Raw genomic sequence first — 24,512 nt, 5'->3', positions numbered from 1 at the left:
GGTGTGTTTCCCCACCTCTGCTGTAGACAGACTGACTTTACCTCTAAATGCATCCCCCTGCTGGGGTGGACCTGGTACCTCCAGATCAGCCAGCCCTGCTCCTTGGCCTTTCATACTTGTCTCCCTTCCCCAGTCAGCTGGGCAGGAGGGGCCTTTTGAAGTTGGCTGGAGGCATTGCTTTAATGGAAGACCCATGCTAATGGGGAAGCATCCTCTTTTGAAATACCCAGACTCCCTGGAGCCACTGCTTCTGTCCCCTGGGAAGGCGGTGCCTTAGTGCGAGGTAGGGACCAGGACTTCTGCATCCCTGTGTCAGGGACCCCTTTCTGGGCAGGGGAGCAAAGAAAGAGAAGAGCTGCATTTCAGGGGCTAACAGGAAGTAGCATGCTGACTGAGAACCCTGGGACTTGAAGTGTGTCCCCCAGTGCCTATTGATGTCAAGTTGCCTCATGTTTGGAGCCCATTGGAGGTGACCCTACATGATGGCAATCATTGTGTGCCAGTCTTTGCATGAAGCTCCTGAGCAGTCGGCACCGTTTCTGATCTATTTTGTGAGTGAGGAAACCAAGGCTCAGAGAGGTTAATTAACGTGCTCCAGGTCACACAGCAACTCTGATGTGGAGATAGGAATCTTATGTGTCTCCATGAGTTATGCCATCTAATTCTTGCTTGTGGCCTCAGGATCTCATGAATACCTTTCGTGGGGCAAAAAACTGAGTGAATACTTTTTGGATGGAAGTGCAGAGGGCGTTTGCTGAGACCTGTTTCACTGTGAGACAACACAGCAAGGACAACCTCCTTCCATGTGCAAAGTGTAAATTTTTATAGCCTTTATGGCCTGAGTAGGCCAGAAAGCAGGGGACATTTTCATTGCTGCCCCTCAGGTGAGAAAATGAGTCCTCAGAGGCAGGGGACCCGCCAAAGCTCTTGCATATGGGAGTAGGGATGAGCAGGAAAGAGCTCTAAACACCTACCAGGAAAACACCCTCCCATTGTACTTCTGTCCTTCCTCTTCCATGCAAAGCAGGGAGGAGACCTGCCTACCTCAGTGTCCCCATCTGGCATAGGCAAAGCAGCGCAGGCAACAGAGCCCTGGACGGAATGTCAGGAGACCCAGAATTGGGGTTCTGCTTCTCACTCTCCCTTCGGCTGGTTCCTCCAGGGACTGTATTGACTCAGCCTGTGGAGGTGTTATAGGGCAACCCCGATATAAAATATAACGGGTTCCTGGCTGTGGGTCCTCACCCGCGTGCTTTAAAGGGACCCATTAATACTCCACTACAGGCACACACAAAAGGTTAATGAAAGGTTTATTTACAAGGGAAAGGGAATTAAGGAAATGTACAACTCAGGGAGAAAATAAGGAAATAAAGTCTTTAATGCATCCTACCCGATCCGCCGACCTGGAAACCCAAAGGCACTTTCAGAACTGGCCAGATGCTGCGAGCTGGCGGAGAGCCAAAAATGGGGGATGCTCCAAAGCCCACGTATCTGCCTTTTATATCCACCTGGCTGCTTAACCCCACCCTCAGGTCCCAGCCACCTTCCCTTTGGTGGTGATGGGATTTGGAGTTCCCAGTGTCTTTTGGCTTTGGCCTGGGGTGGGGGTGGAGTCTACAAAACCTGAATGGAATTAGCTTTAGGACATCCTTTTCCCCCTAACAGAGGGAAGGGTCTGAATTTGTCTGTGTGCCAGGCAGTGCGACCAGACTTCAGCCTTGGGGTAGGAGTTTTGTAGCCAGTGACAGATCAGGTGCCCATGGGAAGAGCAGGCACAGGTGATGATGAGGCAGGCGCTGAGGCCTGGTCAGGAGGGGCATGGTAGCCCTCCTGGAGGAGGTGGCAACTAAGCCTGGTTCTGAAGGGTGGGCCGGAGTTTGCCCTACAGAAGGAGTTTGGGGGTGGTAGGGTTGGCAGTGTTTTAGGCTGCCAAAGTCTGGCAACAAAAGGGTGGAGCTTGTTTGAGGAACTGAAATAAGTCAACTCACACAGCCACCAAGAAGAGCTCTGGAAGCTCCGGAGGAGTTTTTGGCCAGGGGGTGAGCAGGAGTGGGCTTGGTGTTCCTGGGGTTTTGGATAGGTACAGGAGCCCTGGTAGACTATGCCAAGGGGAGGCTTGATTTTGGGGGGAGTACAGGCTGTTTGAACTAAGACCCCATCACAGCAACTTCCTGTGCTCAGCCTTAGCCAGGCTCCCACAGGCAGGAATTTGTGGAAGGAAAGAAAGAGTGGCCAGGAAGGGGGCCTCTGAGGACAGCAATAGTGAGGACCTCCCAAACTCCTGTGTGGGTGCAGCCCCGGAAGACAGGCTGTGGCTTGATGGAGTTTGACTGGGCTGCTTCCCTTGCAGAAGGGCACTTCCGGGCTCTCGGCCGGCCTTCACCAGGCAGCCCCTTGCTTGTCCCCCTGGCCTCTCTTCATGTTCTCAGGAAATCTTGGGGATGTGGGGTCACAGCTGGGGTTTGGGCAGGGCACTCTTGTGGCTGGTGCTGCGGGAGCCAAATCGGGGGCCTCTGGGCCAGGCATTGCCTTTGGAGGGGCAGACTAGATAGTGATGCCTTGCTGGGCTCTGGGGGAGGCTGGGGGAGACCATGGCCCCCAGCATGGCCTGCTGAGTTCTAGGTGGGGGTGCCTTCCCACAATCTGACTGTGGCTGTCTTCTCTGCTAGTCTGAATAGGAAGGGTCCTCATGGAGGTCTTTCCTGCCCCTGGAGGAACCTGGCGCAGAGAGAGTGAGAAGCAGAGCCCCAACTCTGGGTCTCCTGACATTTCGTCCAGGGCTCTGTTGCCTGCGCTGCTTTGCCTATGCCAGATGGGGACACTGAGGTAGGTAGGCCTCCTCCCTACTTTGCATGGAAGAGGAAGGACAGAAGTACAATGGGAGGGTCTTTTCCTGGTTGGTGTTTAGAGCTCTTTCCTGCTTGCTCCTCCCCAGGGCAGTTTGCTTCCCCAGTGGAAAACTGCCCAAGAGCCAGGTCAGGGTGCTCAGGTCTCTCCCACTCCCACCCCCACCCCAAGTGACTGAGCTAAGAGCTGGTCCCCTCACCTACCAGCAGGTAGGGGCTGGTTCCCCCCCCCCCCCACCAACAGACACACAAATACACACACAGAGTGCCCATCCTTCCTAATGCAAGGTCAAGTAGAGGGAGCTCCCCTGACTGTCAGAAAAAGGGCAGTTAAGAGACTGTGTGGGCTACAGCTGCTCAGTGGACCTCTGAGATGAGTCTTGGAGACTTGCAAGTCAGTCTTTCCTAGAGAGGGCTTGATAGAGATTAATACCATGATTCCCAGGAGCCAAAAGGATTGCTTAGCTGTTTGACTCAGCAGGAGTCTTTCCTGCAGGACTTCTCAGAACCTTCCATTTGCTCATGTGTACAGGCAATCTCTCTACGAGGAGGAAGAGGTGAACACAAGCCCTGAGCTGCCTGTGACCGGAGATCCATGTGGGTGTGTGGGAGCTTTTCATGGCTCCCCTGTTGGGCAGAGCACATGCACCTCAGGAAATGCAGATATAGGGCTAGGAAAGTTCCTGGGCCTTGGAGAGGGGCAGGTCTGGGTTCAAGTCCCAATCCTACTGCTTCCCAGCCAGCAGACTGTGGACCAGCAGTCCAGAGAGGGTTCCAGAGAGGGTTCCCTGGTTGGCAATGGAATGAAAGCAGCACCACCCCCACCCTAGGAGGAAGGACCTTGCCCAGCCTGTTCCTAGCAGGTGCTCCCTTGGTAGGTTCTCAGAGGAGGTGGTGGAGGCTGAAGGGGCAGAGACACCAGCCTGGCTGGTTTTCTGCTTTCTCTGTCTCCCTGGTTGGGTTCAGAGGTTACAGCTGGCTCTTACGTTTTCTCTCCTGTCAGCAGGCCTAAATGGTGTGTGTGTGGGGAGGACCCAATGCCTAGGATGCAGTTCTAGGCTTTCCTTATGTTTGGACCAACATCTCCACCACCCCCTGACCCCACGTTGAGTGGACAGCCACTCCCTCGAGGCCCAGCTAGGCACTACATGGGGGTGTCAGGCACGTTGCTGCTCAGGAGCCCAGAGAGTGGCCCTGCGGTGCTGACCACTTCTCTGTCCACCACCAGAGGCCTGGTCACTCTCAGCAGGGCAGGGCTGGACCTTCTTGACTCCACCAGTTTGGTGGCTCAGGATGGAGGTGGGGTGCAGGGAAGGAGCAGGTCTTGGGCCCACTCCTCTCACACCCTGCTGGTCCCTCTGTCAACTCAATACTTGTCCTCTCGACCTGTGTCCTGTGTGCCAGGAGCCATTTCTGCTTGCTGCTGGCTTCATTGCTGCGGAGTGCTCTAAAAGCCCTGAATAGTGTGCTCCCTTTTTTTTTCAGATGAAGAAACTGAGGCAGGCACAGAGGGTAAAGTCACTTTCTTAAGGTCTTACAACTTAGATGTCATAGACCTGGATTGTTCTTTTTCTTCCTCTTGTTTTTTAACAGGCTTTATTTTTTGTGTATTCACATATGTGTACTGACGTGCACACACACGAGGAAACATGCCAGGAACACGTCTTTCCATGTTAATGTACAAAAGTCCTAGTATCACTTTAATTATCAATCACCTTATATTGCTCTTTGAGTTTTTTCTATTAGGGTCTTTATTTTTTTTAATTATTTAAAAATCACTTTGTTAAGTGATAAGTAAATACTGTGCATGGTTAATATATAGAACTGAATATGTGTGGTGAAAAGTTTTACCTGTGAAACAATCATCACAATATATGCCAGAAATCTATCATCTCCAAAAGTTCTTCCCACCTTATTATTTTTTTTTTAAAGATTTATTTATTTATTTATTTATACAAGCACTGGGTACAGTCAGAAGCATGGGACAGTGAGAGAATTCACCAGAGCCAGAGCGGGGAACAGAACAGGCAGATCGACCGAAGTACACTTGAGGGGTGCAGCGAGCGGCAGGAGAGGTCTGCGTGCCATGTGGGACCCTCGCCTGGCAGCCGGGGATCAAACCGGTGCTGCAGAGGCTGCGGGCAGCTACGCAACCCAGCGCTCAACCACTGCGCCACTGCGGAGGCCCTCCACCTTATTATTATTATGATTTGTTTTTGTGATAACAGCACTGATATCTATCCTTTCAGAAAATTTTTAAGTGTACAATACAGTATTGTTAACTACAGGCACTATGTGTACACTAGATCTTATTTTTTCTATTAAAATTTAAAATATTGCACAAGCTACATTATGATAATAGAAGTAGAAACTGAAAATGAGAAGTAAGATTTGTTCACTCTGTAAAGCAGTTTTGGTTTTTCATGTTCTCTCTCAGTCCGAATCCATTCCAGGCATTACCACTACCATGTCGATTGTTTGCAGGATGTGCTGTGACAGTAACTGGCAAGCTACCGGCACCCTTTTTGACAGTTACGTAGCATTCCTTCACAAGGTTGTTCTGTGGTTTATTTCGGCACCTGTGTTGATAGACACATTTTTTTAGTTTTTGGTATGCTGCTGCAATGCATAATCTTGCACGTCTTTTCATATACAGGAAAGCATTTGTTGGATAAATTGCTTGTAATTTGCTAGTGAAAAGGTACATATGCACGGAGTGACTCTGAGACATGATCAAATTGACCCCCTCAATACTGTGCTGAATCACACTCCAGCCAGGGGTAATAGGAGTCTGGTTTATAAAATGCTTTGATCTTTGCCAATTGGATAGGTAAAAGTGACTTTCCATAGAGTAGTTTTATATATATATTTTTTAAGATTTATTTATTTATACAGGCACTGAGTACAGTCAGAAGCACAGGAGGGTGAGAGAATTCACCAGAACCAGAGCGGGTAGCAGAACAGGCAGACAAACTAACCCACTGCAGCATTCACTGGGAGAATGCTGAGAGGAGCAGCGGGTGCGGCAGGAGAGATCTGTCGTGCCCTGTGGGACCCTCGCTGGTGGTTGGGGATCGAACCAGCGCTGCAGAGGCCGCGGGCAGCTTCGCAGCCCAGCGCTCAACCGCTGTGCCACCAGGGAGGCCCACCATAGAGTAGTTTTAATTTGCTTCTCTTATTATGGGTGAAAATGATCTTTCTAAATGTTCAAGAGCCATTGTAGTGCCTTTTTGTGAACTTTCTGTACATATTCTTCTCCCATTTAAAAAAAAAATACAAAAACGGGCCTCCCCTGGTAGCGCAGAGGTTGAGTGCTGGGCTGCGAAGCTGCCCGCAGCCTTTGCAGCACCAGTTCGATCCCCGACCGCCCAGCGAGGGTCTCACATGGCGCGCAGACCTCTCCTGCTGCCTGCTGCTCCCCTCAGCAGTGTATTTCGTCACTCTGCCTGTTCTGTTCCCTGCTCTGGCTCTGGTGAATTCTCTCACTGTCCCGTGCTTCTGACTGTACCCAGTGCTTGTATAAACAAACAAACAAACAAATAAATAAATCTTTAAAAAAAAAAAAACCCAAAAAACCGTTATTGGTCTTTTTCTTTTTGATGTTGGCAGGAACTCTTTACATCTAATGGGATTAGCTCCTTGTGATGTGATGCAAATGTTTCCCTAAGCTTTAGATTTTGCTTTTGATGGTTTTTACTATGTAGAAAAATGATCTCTAATATAATTGAATTTCTTAGGCTTTTCATTATGACTTTTAGGAGTTGTATCAGGTTCTTAGAAAGAACTAACCCACTGCAGCATTAACTGGGAAATCCTTCATAATTGCTCCCTCTTCTCTGGGCTATGCTGCCTCTTTTCACAGGCTACCAGCCATACAGGAGCTAAGACTGGTTCAGTTCAGTGGTTACTCAGGGCTAGATCCACCTGCAGGTTTGTGCGTGGATCTCTTCTCCCGCCTCCTTTCGTACCTCAGTATTCACCATTGGATCCACTGCCTGGGGGGCCCCCGAACAAAGCATGAAGTCAAGGGGAGCCCAGTGTCCTGACTTCTTGGGCAGGACTAGCATCACGTGAGGTCCCCTAAACCCAACTAGACTTCCTCTTTCCGTTCTTCCTTATCAAGGGGAAAGGGATCAGAAATATGTTAAACTTGGGCATGAAAGTGTTTTTATTCTAAAGTGGACATCTAGTGAGGCAGGATTTAAAGGAATGAATCACTAATGGTGGAATTTCAGGCAAGAGTAGGGGTAAATACTGCTGTTCTTTCCAATAGGCATCCTGGTTGATTGGTTAGTCAGTTAATAAGCACTGTTCCCTGAACACCCACTGCGTGCTGAGTCCTTGCAGACAACCTGGGGGAGGGAGCACTGAGGCTCTCTGTCTTCTGGGCCCTTGTGCCCAGAGCAGAGCTTCCTCTTGGCACCTGGCCTGGTGCCTGGCATCCATAAGCTACTAGTACACATCTGTTGTTGGAATGAATACTTAGATCTTGATGAATGAATGAACAGGTTAACTTGTCCTAGGCAGTCAATAGCCGTCATTAGAATCACACAGGAGATAGTAAACTGTTGTTATTATTCCTGTCTCCCCTCCCCCAAGCCGGAGCCTTGGGGAGTGCAGTGCTAAGCAAGATGTTTGCATTTTGAAGGCGTGACTGTCTAGGGTAATGCTTAATCCAAAGAAAAGTGAAAGAGAGGCTTTCAGGTACACAGACTTCCTGCCCCACACCTGGAATGGGCTCTCTGGGGCCAGGTGACTACACCCAGGCTGCTTCTCCTGCTTCACTCTGAGCCCAGCCCAGCCCAACCCAGCCCAGGACCTCCATGCCTGACATTCTGACATAACCACTTCTTCGCAAGGGGAGAAACTGAGGTCCAGATCCAGCAAGAACAGGGTCACAGAGCAGATATATGGCAGAACTGGAACTGAAACACAGGTATCTGGACCCCAAGACTGATGGGCAGACTGAGGCCTTGTGGGCTGGGATAGTCAGTCTGGGGGTTCCCCAACCTGGGAAAATGGGAGCAGGGCTGACTGGGGGCTCAGGTCACTGGGAACTTTAGCTTTTGCCCTGGCCTGTGGCTTTGCAGGCTGTCACCAGGAGGTAGAGAGATGAAGCAGAGGTAATTTGGGGGCTGTGTACCCCTCCTACCTCTGTCTCTCCTATTTGGACCCAATCTGGGGCTTCCTTTTTTTTATTTAAATATTTTATTTTATATAATTCTTACATCTTTTTTCATCTTTGCACAATGTATGCATTTTCATTTTGGTTATATTCCCCATACAATTGCACCTCCCCCCTTATTTTGCCTCTAGTTCTTCCTTTCCCCACTCCTCCCTCTACCCTCCCCCCCCCCCCCCCCCCCCCCCCCCCCCAGTGTGTCTCTGGTTTATAGTTGCTTGTTGATTTTGATTTTTACTTTGTATTGATTAGTCTTTTTCCTGGTCCCTTATTTAGGTTTTCTAAATTCCTGCTATGAGTGAGACCATCCGGTATTTTTCTTTTTCTTTCTGACTTATTTCGCTGAGCATGATCCCTTCTAGCTCCATCCATGTTGCTGCAAACTGCATGTGTTTATCTTTTTTGTCAATCTGGGGCTTCCTTAACTCTAGGAACTGAATGTTCTCTCTGGGCCTATTTGGCATTTTGTTTCCACACATTTAGCCTGTTGGCCACTCTGACCTGTGTCTCACTCCCCAACTTGTGTATCAGCACCCAAGTTTACCAGTGAGGAAACTGAGGCCCAGTGGGAGGCAGCTCTGCCATTCACATGGTCTTTTGCTGGGATTTGGAACAGGTCTTCTCCCTCCTAGGCCATGGCTCACCTGGGGAGGGCCATGTTTCTCATTCTTCTGAGGAAGACCCTTCCTTCTTCTGTTTTCATCTCCTTCTGTCCTCATGCTGCCCCCTTCCTTTCTTTCCAAATCTTCCCTGCTTGTCTCAGGATTCTAGCTGGTTGGTTTACCCACCCATCTGCCCACCCACCCTCTCATCCATCCATCCACTGCCAGACACAGACACAAATCCTACCACAACAGTTTGACATGGCAGGTGCTGGAACATTTGACAAATGGGAAGTTGACGGGAATCTGGAAAGGTCTCCCAATTCAGGACATTTCTGGGAAAGAAGGGCATGTAAGAGAGCAAAGGTGTGGAGAGGCCCAAGGGCTGTGTGCTCTGGTGGAGAAGAGAGCTCACGTGCCAGCAAGACTGAGATTCTCCCCACAAGGTTTCCTGGATGTCCCTTTGAGACTCCTCAGGGAGGTGTTGTTCATTCAACCCCCTCAGCAAATGAAAAGTGCGCCTTTGGCCCAACCCACTGAGGGAAGCAATTGGGGCCTCTCCTCAGGCCTGCCTGGCCTCCCACGCACGGAGGCCCCCACTTCCCCTTTCTGAGGCCATTGGGCTCCAGGCCCTGAGTAGCTCTGGGCTTGCGGGGGCTGGAACAGAAGAAACCCAGCTGGGGTTCCTGCCAGCACTACTTGGGTGAGGAAGTGGGTGCCCTGGTGGTCTGTGAAAGCTGGGGGTGGTCTAGAATTTCCCGAGGGGTGTGGACGACTAGGACGTGCTGACAGCTCAGCTACTTACGCTGAGGAATACTCTCCTGGGCACCCTTGAAGGTCCAGTCTCTTATTTCTAGTGGTTCTTCTGGCTGAGAAGCCTGGACCACTAGTCAGCCTTTGGTAAGGAGGCTTTGGTCCTCTTTAGGTTGTGGAAGTGAGAGAAGGTGGGTGGGGGTAGCTCGGAGAGTTTCCTGGAGGAAGAGGCCATCTTGATCTTGCTGGCTGAGAAGAGGCCTGCTGGCCCGGCTGCCTTATCTAGCCCCCTGCAAGGCAGAGGGAGGTACTTTGACAAGGCCCAGTTTACCCCCACGCTCATCCTGGGCCTTGAGTAGAGAGGGCTGGAAAGGACTGTCATTTCAAGATGTTACAGTCCTCTGGGTATCAGGACCATGAAGGTGCTGGGCAGGACACAGGGCAAGAGGTGGAGCCTGGTGGGCTGTGTTCAAATCCAGGTCTGTTTTACTAGCTGAGTGACCTTGGGCAAGTGATTAGCCTGTTTCTCAGATCCCACATCCATACAATAGAAGCAGCGGTCACAATGCAGGGCAGGTAAGTGGATTTAGAACCCCAGCATTGGGCACCCAGCAGTGCTTGAAGATTTTGTTTAACAGCATCAGCTGCCCCCCTCAATCATAGGACCTGGGGCTACGGAGTAAGTGCCCTTCCCTTAGGAGTTAGGAGGCGGAGCCCTCTGGGATCCATTTCTGCCTATATATGTCTAACCCCTTCCCCAGGAAGGAGTCTCTGGAGGCTACTATAGAGGATGTGGGGAGTCCCCAACCCAGTCTCCTGCAGCCCTGGGCCTCCTGCTTCCCTGTTGCCTCAGGTTGTCTGCAGCTGGCTGGGCCTGGGCTGTGGAGTGTGGGACAGTGACACAGGTCTGATGAAAGAAGGGGCTCCCTTCCCTGGCTCAGCCCCCTGCACCCCCTCTAAAAGAGGGCTTAGCCAGGATGGGCTGTGCCTTATCTGACCTCTGAGCTAAGTAGGACCTTCTCCTTGATTCTGGACCCATCAAGGGACCATGAGGGCTTCCTGGATGCTGCAAACTGGAGCAGAAGTTGCCCAACACGGATGTTGGGATTCTTGACTGCAAGTAACAGAAACTCAAACTGACTTGGGCTAAAAGCAACATTGATTGCCCCTTGCAATTAAAATATTTGGAGATTGCTTGAGCTTCAGGCCCAGCTGATCCAGGGTTATGGGGGATGTTTTCAGGCTCTGTCTTTCTCTCGTTCTCTGTGTTGGCTTCATTCTCAGGGGCGCTATTTCCTTAGATGGCTGCCAGCAGCTCCAGACGACTGACAAGAGAGCACCTCTTTCCATGGGTCAGCAAAAATCCCAAAGAGGATTGTCACTGGGATGATTTGGGGCCATGTCCATCCTTGAACTAGTCTTTGGGGCTTGGAAGAGATTATCCTGATTAGCCAGATTTGTATCATGTGGCCACTCTTCCAAATTGGGGTGGAGGAGAAGACAGTGCCCACTCTGCTCCCAGCAGGGCCCTTGGGGGACCCCTCATCTATAAAATGGTGCTGCTCACCCTACTTCCCTACCAGAGTGATCATGAAGTGACAATGAAAGTGAGGCACCCTTGGGACCCCAGTGCCTCCATCTCTAGGTGCAGTCTTGTGTGCACCTAGAGTGCATATCTCTGCCCAATGCATATCTCTGCTCTTGGTGTCTTGGGGATTCAGATAGGGCAGTGGAGTAGGGGTGAGGGGTGACAGGGCTTGCCTTGAGCTAAGGCAGGACCTACAACCAGGAGTGCCCTGTGTTGGAGAAGCCTGCCTTGAGAGGTGATGTGTACCCCGTCTCTGAGTTCTGTGAGCTGAGGCTGCAGGGTCATTTCTTAGAGACCTGGAGGTCCTTTATCTAGGGCCTCAAAGAGACACCGCCCCCCACCCCCGCCCCGCCCCAAGTTGCCAGCCGAGTCAGTGACTGCCAGAAGTACTGCTGTGTGGACAGAGGGGCTTTGAAATTCTCTCTGCAGATGCATGCAGATGCATCTTCTGGGTCTGGTTTGGGGGTGGTTCTTGGGGAGGAGACACCCATTGGGAGTGGGCTCCTGGCTAACTCTCCAGCAGTGGTAAGTGCAGACTTTCCTCCCAGCCCCAGGCCTGCCTTGCACTGCTTTGCCTGTTCCAGGAGCTGGAGGAGGTCCCTGGATAGCTGAGTCCCTGAGCTAGTGCTGCCCATTGTCCACCTCCTCTCCTGCCTGCCATTGCTCAGGAAGTGGCCTAATTAGATCCTCAAGAGGCGTGTTTACCAGGCCTGGTTGCCATGGCCCTCAGGAACTGTGCGGCCGGTCCCCTTCTCTCCGTGCCTGGCTTAGGGCTGGGGTCAGTGCACTTGCAAGGCAGGACGGCTGATATCAGAGGGTGAAAGGTGCCACAGTGTGCGCGTGCATGTGTGCATATTTGTACGTACCTGTGTGTTCTGGTCACCCACAACTCTGGGCTGGGGGTTCAGCCTGGCGGATGAGGCAGCTGTGGGGAGTTGCCCTGGCCTCTTGGTGTTTGGGATTTCTTAGTCTGGCAGTGCCAGTGCACTGGTGTTTGGCACCAGGCTGGAGGGATGGGTGGTGTGTATACTTGTGGTGACTGGCTCAACCCCTGGGGGCCGCTGCTCACTGCTGGAAAGAGCTCTGGGGGAAGCCTCATTCGGTTCAGTGACACAGGCCAGTTTGAAGAGCCCTGGTTTGGAAACAGGCAGACCTGGGTTTGAGTCTTCCACCAACCAGCTCCAGCTGTGTGAACTTAGGCAAGCCCCTCTGCCTTTCTGGGCTCAGTTCCACCTCTGTGAAATGGTCGTAACACACCTTGGCCTCAACCATGGGGAGAGTGGATATGTACGTACAGGCAGCCGGCAGTGTCACTGCTGTTATGGGGGCAAAGAACTACTTTAGGGGGCCCTGCATTGGGGTTTCTATTTATTTTTATTTAAAAAAAATTTATTGTTTTATTTTTATAAACAATATTTGCTTCCCCCCACCCCCTCAGGTTGAGTCCCCATAGAATTTCCTTCCCCAAGGCGCCCGTGCACCATCACCATAGTCCCCTGTGCTCCTCCCTCCCTCTGATCCCTCTCCCTCCTCCTCCCCTGCAGGATGTCTCTGGTTTATAATTGTCTGGTTTTGCTTTGTTGTGTTTTGTACTGTTATATTTTTTTACACTGATGTCTTATTTGGTTCCCCTATATTCCTGTTATAAGTGAAACCATCCGATATTTTTCTTTTTCCTTCTGGCTTATTTCACTGAGCATAATTCCTTCTAGCTCCATCCACGTTGCTGTGAATGGCTTGAGTTTCTCTTTTTTGATTGCTGAGTAATATTCCATTGTGTATATATACTACATCTTCTTGATCCAGTCATCAATTTTCAGGCATTTGGGTTGTTTCCATGTTTTACCTATTGTAAATAGTGCTGCAATAAACATAGGGGTACAGGTGTTCTTTTGAATCACTGTTTTTGTGTCCTTTGGGTAGATCTGTAGTAGTGGAATTGCCGGGTCATATGGTAGCTCCATTTTTAGTAGATTGAGGAACCTCCAGACAGCTTTCCATAGTGGTTGGACCAGTTTGCACTTCCACCAGCAATGTAGGAGAGTTCCTTTTTCACCGCATCCTTGCCAACATTTGTTGCTTGTTTTTTTGATATGTGTCATTCTCACTGGTGTAAGGTGGTATCTCAGTGTGGTTTTTATTTGCATTTCCCTAATCATAAGGGATGTTGAACATTTTTTCATATGCCTGTTGGCCATTTGCATTTCCTCTTTGGAGAAATGTCTTTTAAGTTCTTCTGCCCATTTCTTGACTGGATTGTTTATTTTGTTTTTGTTGAGCCATGTGAGTTCTTTGTATATCTTTGTGATCAGTCCCTGCATTGAAGTTTCGAAAGGCAGGGACTTTGTTTTGTAAACCCTACAACACAGGCCCGGGCATATATTGTTAGTGCTCAGAAGTGCTCCTTGTGGAACACAGACTAGTTAATGTAGTTAGAAGGGCTGCCAGCCAGTGGGCTGCACCACTCAAACATTTTTTTAAAATATTTATTTATTCATACAAGAGCTGGGGTGCAGGCCCGAGGTGTGGGGGTGGGAGGTGAGAGGATTCACCAGAGAGAGTGGGGAGCAGAACAGGGAGATCTACTGAAATACACTGCTGAGGGGAGCAGTGGGCAAGACAGGAGAGAGGTCATTTGTGCTTTGTGGGTAGCTCCCTGGCTGGGGATCCAACTCATGCTGCAGTGGCTGCGGACAGCTTCATAGAGCTAAGTCTTAACCCCTTGCACCACCAGGGAGGCCCCACTGAAACATTTTTTTATTTGTTGCCAACATTTTAAACATGAGCATTTCGTATAGAAATCAACAAGATTTACAACTTGTGTAAGCACTTTGGGCACTTTGCGGGGTTTTTGTGTGTCTGTATTATGATTTTTTCTTTTAATTTATGTTTCTTTTCATTTATATTCTTTTCATTTATATGTTTTTACATCATTGTTTGTTTTTGAACAGTAGTTGATTTTTCCTCTCAGGTGTTGTCCCCATAAAATTACCACCACCAAGACACCTGTGAACCATCACCATGGACTTTTGTGCTCTTCCCTCCTGTTTTGATTTCTCTCCCTCCTGCTCCCCTGCAGAATGTCTCTGATTTATAGTTTGCCTGTTAGTTTTGTCCTTTTTTTCCTGATCCCTTGTATGGTTTCCCCATCTTCCTCCTATAAGGGAAACCATCCAATATTTTTCTTTTTACTTCTGACTTATTTCACTGAGTATGTTGCTGCAAATGGCATGAGTTTATCTTTTTTGATTGCTGAGTAGAATTCCATCATGTATATAATGCCCCAAATCAAATGGCTGGATCAAGAAGATGGCACTTTGGCAGCCTGGGGCCCAACCCACACAAGGTTGCCAGGTTAAGTCGGTGCCATCAGGTCTCTGGGTCTCTGGGCACCTGCTCTCCTATCTCTGGGCATCCTGGACTCACCTGGCTACCTGGAGGCTCCTTTGGACCACCTTTACCTGGAGGTTCTGTTGCCAGCTGCTTCTGCCCTTTGTGACATAGGTGTCTTGTACCCAAACCTTCCTATACCCTCTAGCCTCTGGCCCTGTCCTTGTTCCAGTCCCTGAGGCAAGCAGAGAGCATGATGGGGGCCTGGACTCTGGCTCTAGGGATGCTCCCTTAACCCAGGTTCCTGTTGGGAATATGGCAGCTGCCCCCATGTCCCAGATACTTTGTCTTGGGTTGCAAGTACTTTTGATAATTGTCTCTCTTTAGGGACTGGGAGCCCCAGAAAAAGAGAGAGCCAGCCTAGCACACAGGAGGTATAAAGGGCCTGATGTGTCAGGCGCAGGATTAACATGCCTTTTTGGAATAAATGAATGAGCAGATGAGTGAATAGTGCTGGGGAAAGAGAGAGCCCATCTGGACTGAGCCTGTCAAGCTTGGGGTCTACTCCCAACTCTGTCACAAAGGATCCACTATGTTCCCTTTCTGAAGTTCAGGTTCACTTTCAATGAAGCGGGGCTTGCACACTTCTTAAATTCTTGTTAATAAGAACTTTCAAAAAACAGGGTTTTATGTAAAGCTTAACATCACATGGGTGCAAGGCAGATGCTCCAGGCGAAGCAGGCTTGGGAGTCTGAGACATAAGACTTGCCAAAAAGCCCCAGTCAGGGCCTCCCTGGTGGCACAAGGATTAAAGTCTCAATGCTATCAAGCTATCGCCAGCCACTGTGGCATGAGTTTGATCCCCAGCCAGCAGACCTCACCTGTCTCGCCGGCTGTTCCCCTCAGCAGTGTATTTCAGTAGATCTAACTGATCTATCTGTTCTGCTCCCCACTCTGTCTCCTCTCACTCCCTGCACCTCTGGCCTGCACCCCAGTTCTTGTATGCATAAATAAATCTTCAAAAAATAAAAACCCCAGTGATTGGGTAAGTGTGGTCTCCACAGGAGCAGAAGAACATCTGCCAATAGACCCCACGTGCATGGTCACCTGACCCGTGACAAAGGCAGCTCACTGATGTCACATGAGGAAGAATGGCCATGTCACTAGCATTGCTGGGATACTTAGAAAGAGACGAACCTGAGGCTTGCCTCCCAGCCCACTCGGAACTGCACTCAGCTGGATCAGAGACTGCTTGCGAAAGCAAGACACTGATGCTTCCAAAGCAGCACAGTCAATGGAAGTTTCTCGGTGATAGAAATGCTCTATAGCTGTGCTGCCCAATTTATTTATTTATTTATTTGTTTATTTAAAGATTTATTTGTTTATTTTATACAAGAACCAGGGTACAGGCCAGATGTGTGGGAGGGTGAGAGGATTCACCAGAGACAGAGCGGGGAGCAGAACAGGCAGACCCACGAAATACAGTGCTGAGGGGAGCAGCAGGTGAGACAGGAGAGGTCTGCCGCGCCGTGTGGGACCCTCACTGGCCTGCTGGGATTGAACTGGCTCTGCAGAGGCTGCAGACAGCTTCACAGCGCTGTGCTCAACTGCCTGCGCCACCAGGCGAGGCCAGTGTGCTGCCCAATTTAGCCACTGAGTAGGCCATGTGATGGGTGAGAACTTGAAATGTGGCTGAGGGCCTGGGTCTTTAAATAGTCCCATGTGACTAGTGGCTACTGCATCTTTCAGGGAAACTCTGGCAAACACAGGGGGCCAACTTTATAACCTTGGGGGTGGGCGAAGCTAGAAAAAGAACTTAAAAGTCAGTTTTGGATTAAGGTTGATAAATCAGTTCCAGGAAATGTGACGCCTGGCCTGGCTCTTCCTGATGCCAGCTCTCCCCTGACTTGGTTTGGTGAGGTCAAATCTGGGTCTGCTTTGTGTTTCTGCAGAGCTGAGGACCCAGAGTGTCTGGTCAGCTGGATCTAGATGCAGAGGAAGAGGCCAGTGGCGTGGTGAGCAAGGTCTGGCAACTGGAGCAACGCAGGCCCCGTGCTGTCCATGGAACTGCAGGCCCAGCCGGCCTCTCCCCACCCCTGCCTACCAGGCTTGGAGAGGGCAGAGGCCTAGACCCACAGGGGAGGGTGTCAGCTTCCCAGGCCGTGGGGTCTCCTGAGTGGACTGCTGGGTGGATGTGCCAACACCAAAGGATGCCGGCCAAGGGGCGCTACTTCCTCAATGAAGGTGAGGAGGTCCCAGGCCATGATGTACTGTATGAGAAGTACCGCCTCACCAGCCAGCATGGGCCGCTGTTGCTCACACTCCTTTTGGTGGCCATCACTGCCTGCATTGGCCTCGTCACCATCGCCTTCACCGATGGGGTGAGTGAGGACAGCCCATGGGCAGTGGGGCTTCTCTGGGGTTTGCATTTTAGCTTTGATGCTTTGTTCTGTGAGACCTTGGGCAAACCTTTATCTTCTGTAAGCCTGTAAAGTGCTATGTAGGGCATATTTAGGCTGATGAAAGACAAGTTTTTAATTTTAATTTAATTTTAAAGTCTGAGGTGGCTTTAGATATTATATTAATTGGGCCAAAGAAGTTACCTTAACTTTTTTCCACAGTGAATTTACATTTATTGAAGACCCAGGTCAGAGATGGCCTGTGCATCACAGTTCTCACTTTGATGCCATGGCAGACATCACAAGTCAATCCCAGATCTCCATCTCATGGCTATGGTCTCAGAATCCTTAACACAACTTTGGAGACAGACATCGCTAATAAGTATCTCTGACCTAGGCCTTGCCCTGCTATAGCCACTTCCTGTGTGGCTACTGAGTACTTGAAATGTGACTAGTATGACTTGAGGAGCTTAAGTCTTAATTATGTTTTAATTAATGTAAATTTAATTTTGAATAGCCAGGGGCTATTCAGTGAAGCCAGGTGCTGTTCCAACTTTCCTGTACCCTCACGATCACACCTCTGCACCTCTGCTCCAGCTCTTCCCATCTGGGACACGTTTGCCCACCACTTCTTTATTCCTTAAGAGTCAGGAGCAGTGGCTTCTCCTCCAGAAGACTCTCCAAGGCTTTGCTCTTGTAGTCTTATACCCCAGTGCTGGTCTTCTTGGGCCTCTCAGGGACACCTGATGGTGAGGGAGTGGGGGTGACAGCATCACAGGACTCTACTGGAAAGGATGCTTTGGGCTTCAGAGGCACATGAGAAAAAGCAGCTCAGGGCAGGTGACCAGGCAAACCTAGCAGGCTTTCTGGAGGAGGTGGTGCCCCACTGGGGAAAGCAATGGCTCTTCTGTGTATGTTTGCCCTTCTCAGGGATTCCCCAGACACCACCCTATCCTGGTGACGGCGTTCTTGATACTTGCTGTGTTTGCGGTGCTCTACGTACTGGTGTATTTTGAGTACCTTGTGCAGCGGTGGCTCAGGGTCTTCGCACTACTCACCTGGGCCTGCCTTATGACACTAGGCTATGTGCTGGTGTACGACTCAAGGATAAACGAAGACTGTGTACAATCATTGCAGGTAACAGGGCGGGGGACCCTGGTGTTCCTGGGGACTGAATGCTGCCAGTCAACTCTGTGCCAGGCACTCCTGCCCTCTCTGGGTATCAGGTCCCATCTAGAGAATGGGCCTGCATTTGCTGTGCTGGGCATGGGCCCATCCTGCTCCCATGGTTCTGTAACTTAAGAGGGGCCCTCAGCTGGTCCTGTAATCTGGGTTTTCTGCATTAGTGGGGGGTATGGGGAGGAAGAAGTGGGTGTCCACTAGGATGTCTGGCGGTGGTGTTTCTTAGTGGCCCCCCTTTTTTTTTTTTAAAGATATATTTATTTATTTATGCAAGCACTGGATACAGGCCAGATGCGCGGGAGGGTGAGAGGATTCACCAGAGACAGAGTGGGGAACAGAACAGGCAGACTGATGAAATACACTGCTGAGGGGAGCAGTGGGCGCGACAGGAGAGGTCTGCGTGCCATGTGGGACCCTCGCCTGCCAGCCAGGATCGAACCAGTGCTGCAGAGGCTGAAGACTGCTTCACAGCACAGAGCTCAACCACCTGCACCACCAGGGGAGGCCCAATGGTGGCCCCTTTTTGATAGGAAATGATACATCACCAACTCAGAGAAGCAAAAAGACATCAATTGTCTCATGTGCCAGGAAAATTGAGGGACCAGCCCTGTGGTTCCAGTAGGAAGGCCAGGTCCTGCTTTCTCTCTCCTCTGTGCTTCTCTGTTTCATTCCCAGGCAGGCCATCTCTGGTTGGGCAGAGGTGGGCAGAGATGGCCACAGTGGCTCAGGTTGCCCTCCCACCAGCTTACCCTCCCAACTGGGAAAGCCCTTTCTCCACCAGCTTGAGTCACACAGGTCCGGCCTGCATCATGATCCCAATCACCGTGACCAGGGGCAGCATCCTGATCTCCTCTGATCTCCTGGGTTGGGGTCAGGGGGATTAGTGAGATCCATGCAGACTGGAAGCTAAAGGAGGCAGTTCCCGAAGGGGCATATATGGGGCAGGTGAAGATGGCAGCTCAGGTTCTAAGGGAATGCAGGGAGGGCTCAATGCTGGAGGCGGCAGGTGAGCAGCCCTGCCCAGCCTTCCAATAGTTACCACTCCTGCATGGAGAGGGCCTGGTTTGGGTGCCAGGAGGGAGCTCACCAGATCTGTGCAGGCCACTCATGGGGAGGCTTGGCCTTACCCCCAGATATGAATCAGCACATAGGAAATGATGAATGGTGCTGCGTGGGTCTTGAACACATTTTGATCTTTTCTTGTTCTGTTGCCTCACCATGTGGGGGTGGGAGCAAGGGCGTGATCTGAGGACAGCCTTGGGTGGACTGGACTGGCTGCCAAGGGGCTCAGGATTCGAATACTGGGGCTGTTCCTGAAAGACAAGAGGCTTCAGGGCCCCAAAATCAGCTCAGCCTTGGGCTGTGTCTGAGAGCAGGGACAGTGTGGCCATTTTGATAGGAAACGATACATCGCCAACTCAAAGCCTCATGACCCCCTCCTCACTCAGGTGCCCTTTTTCCTGTTCATCATCTTCGTGGTGTACACACTGCTGCCTTTCAGCATGTGGGGAGCCGTTGCTGTGGGGGTGGTCTCCAGCGTCTCCTACCTCCTGGTGGCCGTTGTGGCATTGAATGCCTTCACCATGACGCAGGTGAGGGGCACGTGGGTTCTGGGGGTGGGATGGCTAAGACTTCTAACTGGGTGAATTGGTTCTGGAGGCCTCAGCCATGTTTGCAGACAGATGGCTTTGTGGCCAGGCCCTCTGCAAGTCCGTTCCAGAAGCTGTCCCCCTAGGCACGAACCAGCAAAGGCCTACTGCACCCTAGAGGCTCCGCCCTTCACTCCAGTCCTCACTTAGGTCCTTCTTCCCAGGTCCAGTGCACTGTTGTAGGTGAGGTTCTGTGCTTGATGCTCCCCCCAGAGCCCTATCCTGCAGGGTGGTGTCTTTGCATTGAGTGAGCGAAACTAATTCATAATAATTTTGAGACACGTTTCCCCCCTGACTGGGCTGGGTTTCTGCCCTAGGAGGTGGAGGCTAGATCTCTGGGCAGCCATCAGATGTGGAATCTTTCTGTGACTATCCTTGGTGTCCCTCTCTGGCTCTGAGCTCTATGGGATGAGGTGCTCCTGCCTCCCCAGAAATGACTGTCTCCCTGGTCACTGGGGCATGAGCCCTTTGCACTGGAAGTACCTGGTGGATGCCCACACACCTGGATCCTGGTCCTGTAGTCACAGCTATTCTCTAGGAGAACAGTGCCTGTATTGGCTTCCGTTTCCCCACCTGTCCCAGGAGGAGGGCCAGCATGAGTGGGGATGGGGAAGGTGTAGAGCTTGTTATCACCAGCCCACCAAGGGGCTGAAGGCCCCACCCACTGCTGAGCCTGCCCTCGGCCACCCCCAGATGCTGGCCTGCACTGTCATCTTCCTGTGCGGGAACCTCACGGGCGCCTTTCACAAGCACCAGATGCATGATGCCTCCCGGGACCTCTTCATCTACACTGTGAAGTGCATCCAGATCAGACGTAAGCTGCGCATCGAGAAGCGCCAGCAGGTAGGGACTTTGCCTCCCAGAGCCACAGCCTGGTCCCTGCCTCGCTGGGCACCCACACTGGCCTCACCCCAGGGGGCTTCTGGGACATGATGGGGGGTACCTGGCTGGGGGCGGCAGAGCTCCACCAGCTGAGAAGGGAAGTACTGTGGCCAGAGCAGGCAGGAGGGCAGAGAGCATAGCAGCCAGTGGGCGGTGCCTGGGACTGACGTTGCCCTGCCCATCCCTGCGGTGCCCCCATTGCTGTGCCCATGTGTGTGCAGGAGAACCTGCTACTGTCAGTGCTGCCGGCCCACATCTCCATGGGCATGAAGCTGACCATCATTGAGCGGCTCAAGGAGGGTGGGGACCGCCGCTACATGCCGGACAACAACTTCCACAGCCTCTACGTCAAACGGCACCAGAATGTCAGGTGGGCAGGACTGGGCCTGTGCGGGACACCATTTTCCAGCCCACAGAGATTGGGAAGCAGTAAATGTAGCAGTATCCCCATTTAGTCCCCCAGGGGTGGGATCAGATTGGTTTGGTGTTTGGGGAGGTCCCACAAGCCCCTAAAATTGTAAAGCTCTGAAAACATGACTGTTGGGAAGAGAGGAATCTTCAGGGATTCAAGCTCCCCAAAAAGGGCTGAAGCCCTCGCCCCAGGGCTCTGCACTGGCAAGTGTCCCCATCCCTCATTCCTGTCTTTGGCTGTGTGAGGGCTACACACAGTCTTGATTGAATATACCCCCCCCCCACTGTGGGGAGCAAGGGTGTTGGCGTGGAAGCCCGGTGTTCTGCCTGGAGCCTCAGCTCTGCCACTCTGGGCCGTGGATGGTCCTGCACACGCAGACGCTGGAGCTGGAGATCTGGTGCAAACCGCAGCTGTGGCTTACCCAGCAGGCTTAGCCTCCCTGACCTCATGCAGCTCATCTGTGAATGGGAGTCCAGCGGGGGGCGGGGTTGCCGAGCTATCGGGTGTGGAGCTGCGCTTGAGGCGTGGAATACTGTCTTAGCAGGGAGTTTAGCTCTGCTCAGATGGAAAGCCAGGTATAGACAAGGAGACAGAAGTTCTGGAAACCTGCGAGAGTGATAGGGTCTGGGGACAGGGCTCTCAGAGCCTCGTGGATTCTTGGCTCTTGCTCCAGCACCCTTTCATGGAGAAGCCTCTGGAACTTTGTCTTTATGGATGAGATCTTCTCTCCCATTCCTGTGGAGGCTGAGGGGAGCAGGCTGATTGGGGTGCAGGGGCTATGGGCTGTCCCCACGCTCCTGCAGCCGTGTCTTCCAGGGCCCTGGCTCTGACCCTCCTGCTGCCCACCCTCCCTAGCATCCTATACGCTGATATTGTGGGCTTCACGAGACTGGCCAGTGACTGCTCCCCCAAAGAGCTGGTGGTGGTGCTGAATGAGCTCTTCGGCAAGTTTGACCAGATCGCCAAGGTGAGACATCGGCCTGTGCTGCCCCTCCCTCTGCTGATGGTAAAACCAGGGCTCTCCCAAGGGCATCCAAGGTGCAGCCTGTGCCCAGTGCTGTGCAGAGGTGGGGAGGGGAGGCCTTGGCTGAATTTTAACATGTGGTCAGCAAATGTTTCTGAGCACCCCATGGAAGGAGTGGAGGTTAAGTGATTGGCAAGGCAGCCAGAATCCTGCTCCCCAGAGGATGAGGCCAGTGGGGCCACTGATAGCACACACTGATAGTGCACACTTGCCTGGGGGCTCAGGCAAGATGCCTAGAGGAGGAGACGGCTGCATCCTCACGAGACAGGTGGACTGTGGGATGCCAGGCCTCACCCAGAGCCTGCCTTGACAAGATCCCAGGTGACTTGTGTGTTCACTGAAGTTTGATGAAGCTAGCAAGAGATGCAAAAAGAAAGGAAACAGTATTCCAGGCGGAGGGAATAGCATGTGCAAAGGCCTGGAGGAGGAAGAAAACTCCATGGAATATGCCCATGGGATGAATGTGGCTCAGTGTGAGGGGGACAGTGTGAGGGAGGGCCATGTGACAGTGTCAGAAGTGCAAGGACTCGAGAGCTGAGGTGGAGTGGGATTTGACCCAAGGACCCTGGGGAGCATGGCAGGTGCCAGGCATGGAGGGGCATTGGGCAAGTAGGGTTTCCAGGGTGTAACTGGGTGGAGAGAGCCCAGGGTGTGTCTGGGGTGTGTGTGTCATGAGGGGGAGGAAAAAAGGACTTTAGTTACTCATTAGTTTACCAGCTCGTCCTTAGACCTGCTGAGGGGCAGCCCTCAACTTACACGAGACCTCTGGCCTGCTCTCAAGTTGCTTCCAACCTACCTGCTCTGTGCTTTGAAGTGAGGTGCAGGGGGCAGGGGAGCCCGGATAACACCCAGTCCAGCCTCAGGTAGTCGAGACAAGCTTCCTGGAAGTGGCGGCCAGTCAGTAGAGACCCAGGTGTAAGAGTGAAAACAATGGCTCACTCTCCTGGTGCATATTTGCATCATATGCAGCCACACCCATGTGCGTTTTTAAGAGCCTTCCAGGTGACGTCATGGATGGAGCATCAATGATCTAGAATGTGATGGCCCCGCTCTAGAAGATGTTTTCTTAGTCAGGGCCGCTTGAGCCCAGGATGAGCTTCCTGTCACAGGGGATGACCAAGCTAGAGTAGGACACCACTCACTGGCGAGGGGTGCTCAGGAGAATGTTCCAGCCTCGGTATTGTGGACAGGGTGACTCCGAGATCCTAGTCTGGAGCCCCTCCTCCATGACTTCTCCCGAACCAGTGTGGGAGTCCTTGGAGGCTGGGCCATATGAGGGACGGGGTGTCTGGGTCTGGGGCACAGCTGACCTTCCCCGCCACAAAGCCCTTGGGCGAGGACCTGCCTGCTTGAACACAGCCCTCCCAGTGCGGAAGGCCAGGAGGTGCACAGAGGACACAGAGCAGACACAGGGTGGGACTGCTGCAGCCTTTTTTCCTATCAACATCAGATTTCAGAATGGGGGCTCCTCCTGAGAGCCTGGCTGCTCTGAGGATGCCACACTGCTGGTCTCTGACTCCTACCCCAGCATCCTCATGTGACTTCCCCACTGTAAGCGTCAGTGACACAGCAGGCCTATCAGTGTGGGGAGGAGCAGCTTGAGGAAGCTGTGGCCTCCAGGGTCCAGAGGGCAACCCTGCTCCTGGCCAGAGAAGAGATTAGGGTGGCCAGGCAAGACCCAGCAGGACACGGCCTGCACACACTCCCGTGGGCTCACCGAAGAGGTTGTGCAAGGGAACTGCTTGCCAAGGCACGGCGTGGGGCCCTGCCTGGTCATTGAAGCTGGTGGCCCAGACTTGGTGGCTATGGAATGGAGCAGAAACCTGCTTCTGGGAGGTGGCCAGACCCTGGGGACCCAGCAGGAGGGAGCTAGGGTGCCTGTACTCTAGCCTCCTGCCTCCTCCCTGCCGCAACTGGAAGCCAGAAGGCAAGGCTGCTGCTGAGGTCACCGTGGCAGGTGGGGTGGGGGTGAAACAAGAGCCTGGCTGCCTTCATAGTCCCTATAAAACCCTACCCCGAGGCCTTGGTTTGTGGGGACAGGGTACCTTTGCCCAGGGTTTTTGGAGGGTCTAGTGGCTACAGCATAACCTCAGATGGAATCTCAAACATTCAGCCTGGGCCATCCCCTCTGTGAACGCTTTTCCTGTGTGACCCCAGCCTGTCTCCCCATCCCATCTCTTTTCTCTGCTCTTCCCCCCACTCCTCAAACCCTGCTGGGCTTGCATCCCTAGCAGCATAGCCACCTCTCAGCCCCTGCTGACCACGGCTCAGGGCACCTGCAGCCTCTGTGCTCAGCTCCCCTACTCGCTTCAGCCACCCGACTGCTTCACTGTGTCTCAGCTTTCTAGCCTCAAGACCTTTGCTCGCTCCCTTCTACCTGGAATGTTCTTCCCCCGGATACTGGCCTGGCTGGCTCCCTCAGTTCCGTTGCATCCTTTCTCAGAGGTTGCCCCCTCTCCTCTCCCTTACCTCATTTTCCTCCTCAGCTCTTGTCACCTTCTATAGATTTTATTTATCTTGTTTAGTGCCTAACTCTGCTGCCTGGGTGTGAGCTCCATGAGTGGGTGTCCTTGCTTTCATCATGATGCTTGCTTGGGGGTTCTTCCTGAAGAGTCTCCTGCGTCCCCTCTCCTTTGGCCGGCCGAGAGGCAGCTCCTGGTACC

At 52.0% G+C, this 24,512-nt stretch overlaps 1 protein-coding gene across 6 annotated transcripts in view; it reads left to right on the top strand.

Moving 5' to 3' along the window:
- The window catches only part of ADCY7 (adenylate cyclase 7), a 60,995-nt gene that overhangs the window by 17,289 nt on the left and 19,194 nt on the right, over positions 1 to 24,512 (top strand). For 3 of the 6 annotated variants that reach the window (XR_008552450.1, XM_037516287.2, XM_037516284.2), the window contains exons 1-8: positions 1,996 to 2,039; positions 2,670 to 2,826; positions 16,254 to 16,682; positions 17,631 to 17,837; positions 19,331 to 19,474; positions 20,225 to 20,374; positions 20,635 to 20,783; positions 21,681 to 21,792. Coding sequence is in view for 5 of the 6 variants with exons in the window: in XM_037516287.2 (XP_037372184.1) it covers positions 16,494 to 16,682; positions 17,631 to 17,837; positions 19,331 to 19,474; positions 20,225 to 20,374; positions 20,635 to 20,783; positions 21,681 to 21,792 (951 nt within the window). In the remaining variant the exon portion in view is untranslated. Of the gene's footprint in view, positions 1 to 1,995; positions 2,040 to 2,669; positions 2,827 to 9,293; positions 9,334 to 16,253; positions 16,683 to 17,630; positions 17,838 to 19,330; positions 19,475 to 20,224; positions 20,375 to 20,634; positions 20,784 to 21,680; positions 21,793 to 24,512 lie in introns of those variants that run through there. The other 3 variants (XM_054697037.1, XM_037516285.2, XM_037516286.2) reach the window with 2 other exon arrangements.

The sequence above is a fragment of the Talpa occidentalis genome, unplaced genomic scaffold, assembly GCF_014898055.3.
Source record: "Talpa occidentalis isolate TD23 unplaced genomic scaffold, MPIMG_talOcc4v2.1 talOcc4.17, whole genome shotgun sequence".
Classification (NCBI taxonomy): Eukaryota; Metazoa; Chordata; class Mammalia; order Eulipotyphla; family Talpidae; genus Talpa; species Talpa occidentalis.
Note: the sequence above shows the minus strand (reverse complement) of the source record. Positions and strands in the feature narration are given on the sequence as shown.